Source organism: Halichoeres trimaculatus, unplaced genomic scaffold, assembly GCF_033239565.1.
Source record: "Halichoeres trimaculatus isolate MK-OKI-2021-1 unplaced genomic scaffold, fHalTri1.1 fHalTri1_scaffold_17, whole genome shotgun sequence".
NCBI classification, from domain to species: domain Eukaryota; kingdom Metazoa; phylum Chordata; class Actinopteri; order Labriformes; family Labridae; genus Halichoeres; species Halichoeres trimaculatus.
Window position 1 is genome coordinate 21,969,512 of NW_027437195.1, and position 10,616 is coordinate 21,980,127.

The 10,616-nt window shown below is 37.9% G+C and overlaps 1 protein-coding gene across 1 annotated transcript; it reads left to right on the plus strand.

Moving 5' to 3' along the window:
• The first annotated feature begins 2,539 nt into the window (after positions 1-2,539).
• mbip (MAP3K12 binding inhibitory protein 1) lies at positions 2,540-10,091 on the plus strand. The gene is made up of 9 exons (XM_074691308.1): positions 2,540-2,698; positions 4,068-4,184; positions 4,355-4,558; positions 5,143-5,239; positions 5,584-5,649; positions 6,002-6,154; positions 6,499-6,596; positions 9,436-9,474; positions 9,565-10,091. Exons 1-9 carry the CDS (start codon positions 2,579-2,581, stop codon positions 9,670-9,672), a joined length of 1,002 nt encoding a protein of 333 aa, XP_074547409.1. The 5' UTR covers positions 2,540-2,578; the 3' UTR covers positions 9,673-10,091.
• Positions 10,092-10,616: the final 525 nt, after the last annotated feature.

Sequence of the window (10,616 nt, forward strand, 5' to 3'; positions counted from 1 at the left end):
CTCCACAATCCACTTGGCTCTCCACATTGTGCGCCCTCTTTCTTCCGACCCTCCCGTCTGGCCTTTACTCTGTCTCATGCTCTGTCAACATCATCTGCCGACCGTGGAGCAGACAGGCTCAAAAGCAGACCTTGTTACTTTCCTGCAGGTGGCTGATGTGACTATGGCAAGAGGCAGCAACAATCCCTCTTCACTCACTCCCCTCCTCCACTTCCTCCTCCTCCACCACCACAGAACCTTGTCTCCTCCACAACACAGACTCTCCCCCCTCTCTCCGTCTCTCTGCTAACACCGCATTCTTCTGAGACCATGAAGTATTTTCAACCCAACGAGGTATCTTTGTAGCAACTCCCCATTTAACATCAAGCAGTCTCTAAGAAAATCACTAAATACGTTTTATTTTGAGAGAAGAAATGTTTTCAAATTTTTGTTATCCTATATGTCAAATATTTCAGCAATGTGGTTAAATGCAGTCTAGGAGCTCAAACCATATAGTTGTAATTCTATTCATCTTCTATAAGCTGAGGTAATGTTTGGAAGGTGTATTTATGCCTCTGCAGACTTTACAAGTTTTCATAGCTTCTTTAGCAAAAGGGTAAAAGATGCTTTCCATTCTTTACACTGATTGAAAACCTGGATTTGTTTATCTGCTTATTAAATTGCAAGGTGCATTCAGATGCAGTCTCTTTTGTTCTGAATTGAGTTAAATGTTGAGACACTTTTTTTAATTTTGATTTTGTATTACTTCAATATTTTAGCCATATGTCCATGACATATACACATACAAGGGTATGGATTTAACATGTAAAGCAAAATATGCTGCCTGATAACCACACAATAGCTTTAAATACTGATGCAGCAATAATAATAACTCAGTGCATCATGCATCTTTTACTTTTTGGTAGATAAAGTAAATTTAGCTTCCAAATAAGCTAATTCAGAGTCTTATTCTACCCTTATTTTAATTCCCATTTTCAATCAGATAGTTGTTTCTCATAATTTAACTGTAATAGCATTAAGCATCATTTAAAAACTCAAATTTGGGTTATGAATAAAATAATACAGCTGAAAGAAATGTATCCCATAGCTCTTTGGCTAATTTAAGCACCTTCAATCACAATTATGGCCAGTCTAAAGGAAAAAATAATAATCACAGCGTTCTGCTCCAAAGCCAGGCAAATTAAATGAGCAGTTTTTTTAATTTCTGAGCTCTTGCTGTGTGGGAACATTCAGCAATGGCTCAGCATGTCAAACTGTGTCAAGTGTTACAGTTCCCTTCCTGTTTCAGGGGGAAAAAATATCACCCCAGAGATGAATTAAAGTAAAAAGGCTTGTCTTCAGACCCCTTCCTAAAATGATTAACCCTGCTAGAGAGCATTATTCAGCTCTGAGTGGTTGTGCTTTCTCATTGCCTATAATTGTTCTTTTTCTGTTGTTGCCTTCATCAGTCTCTCTCCTCATTATATGAAAAGAAGGAAAAATGTCTGAATAGAAGAGGGAGATTTTCCCACAGTCACTCAGCTCAGAAAAATACGCCATTGTCGCCAGGTTCCCATCCCAATGCCCTGCTGCACAGTCCGTCGCGTCTGAGGGACAATGTTCCTATAATTGAAAGACCATTCTTCCGCCTGTTTGACAAGTAATTGATGGAAAATACAGTTAAATGTAGCTACTAATCTCACATTTAAGTCAGTGGAGTCTGCAGGTAGCCGCTTGTTTCTCATTTGACTGCGGTTAAAAATCAGAGAGAAGAATTTGAGCAACAATATAACTGATGTTGTTTATAAAGGCTTATTAAGAAGTTAATATTATTACACTGAATTAGAATTAATTTTAGCTAAAATGACTAATCAGATACAGTTATATAAATATATTAAGAGCTCTTTGCATGCATAGATTAAATTCAAGCCATGGATTATTCTGTGTTTGCCCATTAATGACACTGACGAGTGTAAGTTTTGTCGCATCAAAACCTGATTTTTTTTTTCTGTTGAAGCCTCTTGTGATGTAAGCATTTGCCTTATGACATTTATCTAGCACATAAGATCATTAAAGTGACCAGCAGAAACTACTAGAGGGCCAATTGCATCACCGTCATCCTTATCATAGTTTTTTTTTTTTTTTTTGCTATTTTACTTAAAAAACAGTAATAAATTCCATTTTGTCTGACTTTGATTTGCTGTTAATATTTTCAAAAATTGTTTTGGCAGGGTTGGAGTAATTTTTATACAGATAAATGATGCCTTTATTTTTTTCTGAACAAAATTTCTGTACACATGCAAAAAGCATTTTCAACATACATAAATGGGATGAATCATGACACAAACTAACGACCCCTTTCAATGATCGAAAAAAGCAAATTCACAAGTTGACACGTTTAGAGGGGGAGCAGTGCCTCAATGTGCCAAACACACCGAAACAAGTAATCGAAATACATCATTTTCTTCAAGCTGCTTCACAATTTCACAAAATATAAACTCATTCTTCACCGACGGTTGAGTGCGCGCATGCGTGAAAGCAGCCTCGCCTTGCACGCGGTCTCATTCTGACCAATCAACGTGCGGTGTTTTGTCCCGCAATGGCGGAAACAATGAAGCTGAGTGGAAACCCTCCTGCTCCCAATGAATCCAGCAACATGTCCAGCTACAGGGACTGCGTATGTGCGGTACTGAAGCATTTAGCAGACTTCGGGAAAGAGGTTTGTGGACAATGTTCGAGTCCTGTTGCTCAGAGTGTGGCTTCTGTTGGTCCGCGTTGTGTTAGGTAGCCACATGCTAATGTTTTTAGCATCCTGCTGCAGCAGGTCTCTGTTGTCTCTCACTTCATTCATTGCAAGTCAGGATTTTGACAACTTTCTACACAACCAAGTTGCAATATAGGAATGAAAGCTTAACATTTTGCTGAGTATGTAGTATTTCTTATATAGTTCCGATGTGTCGTCTGCCTACATGCTCCGATACTGTTTGATTGACGTAAAATAAAAGATAAACTCGGCTGACTTGACAACACCGATGTTGACTGTTCGTGTCTTTGCTTATTTTACATCACCAACCTGTAATGCGTTAATTTCAAGTGTGCGTTTGATCACTCCAGACATATCACTTTTGTTGTTTAAAACGACACGACCCATGTCAGCTAATTAACAAGTACCAGTGCCAGTTTTGTTGTCTAAATTAATAAAGCTCCTTTAACACCCTTTTCTTTCAGATGTAGAAGTATAGCTGTTTACTTGGTACTTGCAGAATCCTTATGGGGGCTTTGATGTTACCAAATGTTAAGATTCTTTTTCATAAATAATTCAATCCAAAATCCAGCCATGAGTCGCCTTCATTAGCGAATTAAGATTTCAGAATTGTCTCAGACTGTAGTAATTAGAGTTGGGACTCTATTAACAAAATAAGCAAATTCATCAAAGGTTTTGTCATTAATTAATCACTTCTCAATCACATGTCAATATCTGACACAAGAAGCAACATTTTTCAATACCAATGAATCTTGGTAGATGAATGAATCATTGCACATACAAATGCAGAAAGCTTAAATAACAAACCCTTTTTATATTCAATGAAATATTTTTATGGAACATGCAGTTTAAGGAACATTACTGCATTTCAAGTTGGCAATGTTCCCAAGGCTAAACGAATGAATTTAAGCTTTCAAGGACGTTTTGTAAACTCAAGTTAAAGCTGGTGGCATTGCATGCTCATACTCATAGACTAGTTTTGGTGTCAATGTTCGCCGCTACATGTCGAGCATTGAGTTGAGGCTCGAATTGCTTGTTATTGCATAATTTACATGCACCTCTATTGGAATCTTTTTTTCTTCTGTCACCTTGCACATCACTTTGACCGGTACTCCAGTCACTCATGCACTGAGAAACTTTTCATGTTGTCGAGATCACATTAATAAACTGCTTTAACTTTTATAACGCAATGTTTTTTTCTGTTTTCCTACAATTAATTTTTCATAACTAACATGTTGAAGTCCCATTAAAACATGGTGGATATAGACTCTACATTATTCTGATTCATGTCAGTTAAACCTCATTTGATGTGTTTTCTACACAGCTAAAATTAGGTGAAAACGTCCTGAGGATAGACGTCGATGTTGATGCCATGGATCTTCCATTGTCTCCAGATGCTCACATTTACAACAGTTTACAGGAGCATATAATGAAATTACAGGTAAACAGACTACATAGTGCAAGGTTTCTTATTCCAATATTTTGAATCTACTTAAAGTAAATAATTTTATCATTTTGGGGTGAAAGGGTTTGTAAAAAAGTACTTATTGAGTACTTATTGGGTTTTGCTTGATGTCATTTTTACACTCCCACCCCGGATTATTTTCACAGGCTGTTTCAGAAAACTTGAAGAGACTAAAAGATGCTGAAGCTTCCACCACAAAAGACAGTGTACCAATTGATGCCGTCAGCTCATCATCGCTAAAGGAGCAGACGTCTGAATTGCCGGAGCCACATCCTCCCGGCTCAGATGCAGCAGAAAGCGAGACGGCACCCGATGACGTCATGGTTCAGATCAGAGCCAGAAAGTCAGAGGTTGGTCCCAGTCAGCAGATCTGTCAGCTGTTCAGGCAGTGACATTTCTGGAGCCCTCTTTACTCTCTGTCAACCAAATGAATAATCATAAGTAATTGCTCCCGAGGATGTGCACATGACGTGCCGTGGTGAAGCAAATGCTTGATGGAGATCTGATAAGCCGAGTTCAGCAGCGAATAAGGGGTTCTTTAGTGCTGTGGTTGGGCAGAACAGACCACATTGCTGGAGGGCTTTGAGAGAGGGCCAGGTCCTTGATGGTTTATGAAGTGGATGCTCATTACTCTGAGATTGCATGTGGATGAAGGACAAGAGGCCCCATTCTGTTGTGCATTTATTTTGGTAGCCAAGCAAACAGTATTCATAATCCATCATACGATGATGATGAGCAATTCAACTTTTTGTTGGCTACCTGGAATATATTCTTACTGCATCTCTCATTTCATGTAAATTACTGCATGGTGTTTACCCCAGGTCATTATACTTATGTCGGCAAAAAGAACCTCATTGCATTCTTGACACCCATCAATAACTCATCAATCCATCCTCTCTTATTATCTGTGCTGTCTTCCCATTTTAAACTCCAGATTGAACGAAGAATATCTGCATTTATGGAACGCAAGCAGATGGAGATCAATGAAAACAATGTACGCGAGTTCTGCAACGTGATCGACTGCAATCAGGGTGAGAATGGGTAAGAGGTTGGGGGCAGGGTGGAGAGGGAGCCTGCACACAGATTGCCAATGTTTGGGAGAGAGCTGATTTCCACAGGCGAGAGGTCAGCCTGAACTGCTCCAAGAGTGGGGCTGAAGTAGCTAACACACTCGGCCTCAAAACACAACCAGCTTTGTCCAGAAAAACACAAGACATAGAGTCTTTTTCCAAACCAGAGCCTGTGTGAGACACCAGTTATAAAAAAAATCATGCCACACTAATGGTGATGTTACACCTGAAGTTATACAAGTGTGTTATTTCTAAATGTTTGGATTTAAAAGATGGATTCAGGATGCTGATGTTTTTCTCTGTAGAAAACAGCTGTGCCAGGACAGATGCAGTTTTCACTCCGTATCCTGGTTTTAAAAGCCACGTGAAAGGTAAGAAAATACATATTTGCCAGCAATGTCCTTTTATATGACCTGTTTTCATGAGTTTTGGCTTTTTGTTATGAAAGAAAAAGGAGGTTTGATGAATTGTAAAGAATTAAATGAACACAAATAACACTTTTAGTTTTAAAACTAATTTTCGACAGCACATTTGGATTTAAAATGTCATGTTACAACACATTTTTGGGTCAGCTTGCCACCTGAGAACCCAATAAAATCACATTTCAAGTATTAAAAAATGTATTAATGTAAACAAATCCTAGATTGTTGTACATCTTCACATAAGTATGCACTCTAACATCTGGCTCTGTTTGATTATATTTTATGTTTCTTGATGGATCAGTTACCCGGGTGATAAACACATATGGGCCTCAGACTCGGGGCAGCCAAGGAGAGGCTGGGGAGCAGCAGAGGGGCCCATCGATAAGAGACTGTGGAAATGCAGCCATAGAGGAACGACTTCAAAACATCGAGACTCACCTAAAACTTCCAAGAGGTCAGAGGAGGACACACAAGTAGTGTTTCAGACATATTGTGAGCACTTAAAAACATTAAAGGGTCATGTGTCAGGCACTTTTTCTGGCATTTTTATCATCGTTCAAATATTTTTTACGCTTTTACGCAAAATAATCTCAGAGAGAAAGTAAACAAATTGAAAAGAAAATATCTCCTTTGAGAACTCTTAGAAATTAAGCCCATTAGTAAGTTTTGACGGAACTATGCCATATTACTTAAGCAACCTTTAATTATGATTCTGCTTCAAAACAAACCCATCTGTTAACTTTGTCGTGCAAAATAACTAGTTGCCTCGCTTTCCAACAACTGTTTTCATTCCTATAGCGGGCCCGGTTCCATTGAGTGTGTACCAGAGGCTAAAGAAGCTGGAGGATCGTATCCTGGAGTTGGAGGGACTCTCTCCAGAGTACTTCCAGTCCACGGTGAGGCTCGTAGCTTTGAAGTAGACACATGAAAGCCACTTAATAATCATTAGTCAGTGTGCAGTCAGGATTTATACTCAGGTCATACAGTAATGGATGTAATTTTAGTGTTTTAATTTTCAAGTGCAGTGTTTTAAATTATTGGCATAATTTGATTTGCACAAATTATATAAAACTAAGCTCCTAAAAGTCACAGACTCCTTTATCACAGATAACTGAATTAGAACTTGAGCTCTTAATATTTAATGTTGCATAAACATGTATCTGTTGGTGTGTGCGCGTGATTATGGACATTAACATCTCAATAGATGAGCAAGACCCTGACATGAAGCAGAGGAGCCTTACTCCCCCAGAAGGCTCTTTCTCCACTTTTATCAGACATGTTTACAGCTCAGTAGATCCTCAGGCTACTGTCACTTCACACCCAGTAACAGTTGTTATTTCCTGCTCTCAAACCAGACCGAAACTTTGCCCCAGTGTCAACAGGCAGAGGTGACGGATGCTAGACCCCTTTAAGTTGGTTTGATTGGATATGTGAGCAGGTTGTGTTTGGCGTTACTTTTTGCTGATAAAAATGAATCCCCATTGTTGACCAATCAAACTCAGCTGACAGCTCTTGAGGATACAGTTAAAAGCTGTTATCTGCCTTTTGAATTATAAAGCGATAAATATTCCCTGTCAGCTACACAGCTGTCGTAATTTTAAGTTAACATTATCTAACTTCTGTTGTCACTGACGAGTCGTACACTCTTGATTTTAACATTTGAATTTTTCACCATCTTCAGCTTCCTGTTCATCTACTTCTCGTCATTCTTTTTTTTTTTCATTTTTGGCCAAATTTCAAATTACATTCCCTTTTGAACAGAAAAATGACTTATCTGTTCTCCGACTCCTTAAATGCACTTTTTGTGATATGAAACATCTGTGAAGGCCATTTATTCAAATGTAAATTTTAAATTCAAAGTGTTGACATTCATGTTAACCTTTCAGCATTTTTCTTCTTTCATGCTTTTCTTTTGAATTGCTGCATTTCTGTTAAAGCTCTCACCACCCTTATAGTTGGAAAGAAAGGTGTGAAATCATTTGCACGGATACAAGAAAAAAAGACAGTGCTTTGCCTTAAAAAATGTATCCATACCAGTGTTGTAATTAAAGATATCCTTCTTTTATGAAGTGGCTGACAGATACTGTTTTTTTAACCGCTAAGGCAGATAATAAGGAAGCAGGTTGATACTGATATATAAAGAAAATGCTATGTTGTTTATTATATTTTAAAAATATATAAATTTAAGAAATAATGTCATCTTTTAATAGACACCTTACAGTCTTATAAACAATCGGTCTTTATTTTATTTATAACCTCAAGTCATTACAAACATTATCCTTTAAAGTAAGTAGTAATCACAATTGATAAATAGAAAAATACAACAGGTTTCAGAACATTACTACTATTTATGTCACAGCAGTTTGAAACTATGGGATTCAGTTTTATCCGAATATATATCATGTTTTAAATTTAATGTGCTGTCATTTAGGATTAAAAACAACATCATCAAAGGGGATGACAACAGAACTCCACAGCAGTCACGATAAAAGCTGGCTGCACTGTTTATCTGAAATTAAATATTTATGTTTTTTAATCTGTAATCTTTAAGACTTTAGTACCTTAAGTCAGTATCCAAACTTGTGCAGGTAGTGAAAGTCATGTTTGCAATATTTTGGTGGACTTTACCCTAGTTTTTTCTTACAGTTTTTCAATTATAAGTGTTTTTTCAGTTTCATACACTTTCCCTAACCACAAGAATTTAAGTTGTGTGCTGTAGATCAATATGTTGTTGAGGGCTGAATGTAGTTTGAATAAAATAGGCTTTGTGAGAGGAGATTGTGGGTGATGCTGATGCAGCTTCCCCCCGATGTGCACTGATACTCCAACACATCTCCCTCCTCGAAGCACCCTTGACTTAATTTGAGTAAAATATGCAACATGTTTTGTTATGTTCACTTTAACTTTAAGGTCACTGCAGAAAGCCCACTCGACTACTTTTCACTACACCCATGCTTTTCATAGAAGCAGGTTTCGAAAGATCTCAGTCGGTAATTTGCTGGACTTCATATTCCACCTCACATACTTCAGCGGAGTCACACAGACTCTAATATCCCACGTTGAAGGAGTCTGTCCAGTGCGTTTAGTTATCTGAGAGAGTGTGCTTAAGATGCTGCATGTCTCTTCACGCTGGTATTTGTGAGCACAGCATGCTGCTTCTGTGAGTATGTCGCTCTCCATCTGCCTTTGACTCACTGCATGTTTGTTTGAGCAGAGCAAGAGATGTCGAGTGTCTTTGAATAAACTGATGGGGTCTTTTATATTCCGAGTACCACTTTTTTTTTTTTCCTTTCTCCTCTATGGCAATTTTTGAAAATACCGTAGTTTGGTGTTTGTTGAAGAGCTGTGCACAGTTGGCCCATGATTTCAGGAGCTACATTTTAACACTGAACTGCAAAGGAGGCTCCCTGACAAATTACACGGTAGAGTCATCAGGTTTTACAGTCAGGGTCAAAGGTGTGGATTGAGATTACAGACCATCTTTCACAGCATGGACTAGTGAAGTTTGTCAAATGTTTTCTCTCTCTTCTTTTTAACTGTTATGAAATATGCTAAAGAGACAGTAATAAATTTAGCAGCACTATCCAGGCTGTTTTTCCTTAAAGAATCTTCAGGAAGTGTTAGCTTTTTACCGTTCCAGTCTTGATATAAAGACACCAAGAAAGTTTGCTTCAACTCCCTAAGAGTGGTAAAAAACTAACAATGTGTTTGTGAACCTGTGTTTTTTTATTTTAGAGTCATCTGCACAAGAGACTAAAGCCATCCCCAGCCCAGGTTTGTAGTTTTGTTTTTTAATGCACTATCTTAGGTGTCATAACCTTTTCAAATCTATTCATGTTTTTTCTCATTCACTCTGTTGTTAAGGTGTGCAGTCTGACAGAGCTGGATGAGAAGATCAGCGCAGTGAAAGCAGCACTACTGAAAAGGGCGACTGAATTCGGGACTGGATATGGAGCAGAGTGCCCGATGTGACGTGCTGTAAAATACAAGGCAGTGCACTGAACACATCATGGCTGTTAAAGTATTTTTGGATTGCTTTGTACGATTTAATGTCAGCATTAAAATCTCCATTGCATCAAGGATTGAAGTTCTCTGTCACTGACATGTTTTCATCAGTGTTGTAATTGTTTTGATTGTGAACTTTCACTCCTATGGAGGAGCTTATGAATTAAATAAACAGCTATTTTTATTCTAGGTACTTTTGAGTAAAACTTCCAATAACTGTGTAGTTTTGTTTCTGTGGCATTTTGATGCTATCAAAAACTCTTATCTGCGAGATGATGTCCACTGAAGACGGTGTGCAGTGAGTTTTTACTTTTTTTGCATTTCCTCTCATCTGGATCTGCTTTTTGAAGGTAACTGTGCCCCACTTTATCAACAGTGGATCGAAATAAAGGTGAATCATCAGATTATAATTCCCTGAGTTTTCTTTGAGTTATTATCATCTAAAGACAGAGTTACCAGAGATGATTCATGAGGAAAAAATTTTGACAACTCTGCAACTGGGATTGTCTAGTAGAAAGTAAAAACTTTCAGTTTGTTTTAAAGAACAGTCTTTCTCTTGATTTCAGATTATCGATTTGCCTGTACTACACTTATTCCAACACAGTAGTTTTTAGACAACATCTTTAGGCTGACTACCAGCTACTTGTTAAAATTAATAACTATCCCAGAAAGTATGATCAAATATGTTATTGTGTCTAAATATTTTAACTGTTTCTAAGTTTATTCCTGAGCTTCCCAGCAGAACAGGCCCATCCTAATAAATCAGAATATTGTTATATTGCTTCTTCATGACTGCTGGTAACTTTGTGTAGGGATAAAACCTGTGTGACAATAGGTGAACTATGTAATAAAGCAGTTACAGTGAGATTTAATTGTGTCCTAGACATGGAACTTAAAAAAAGTGCAGCAGT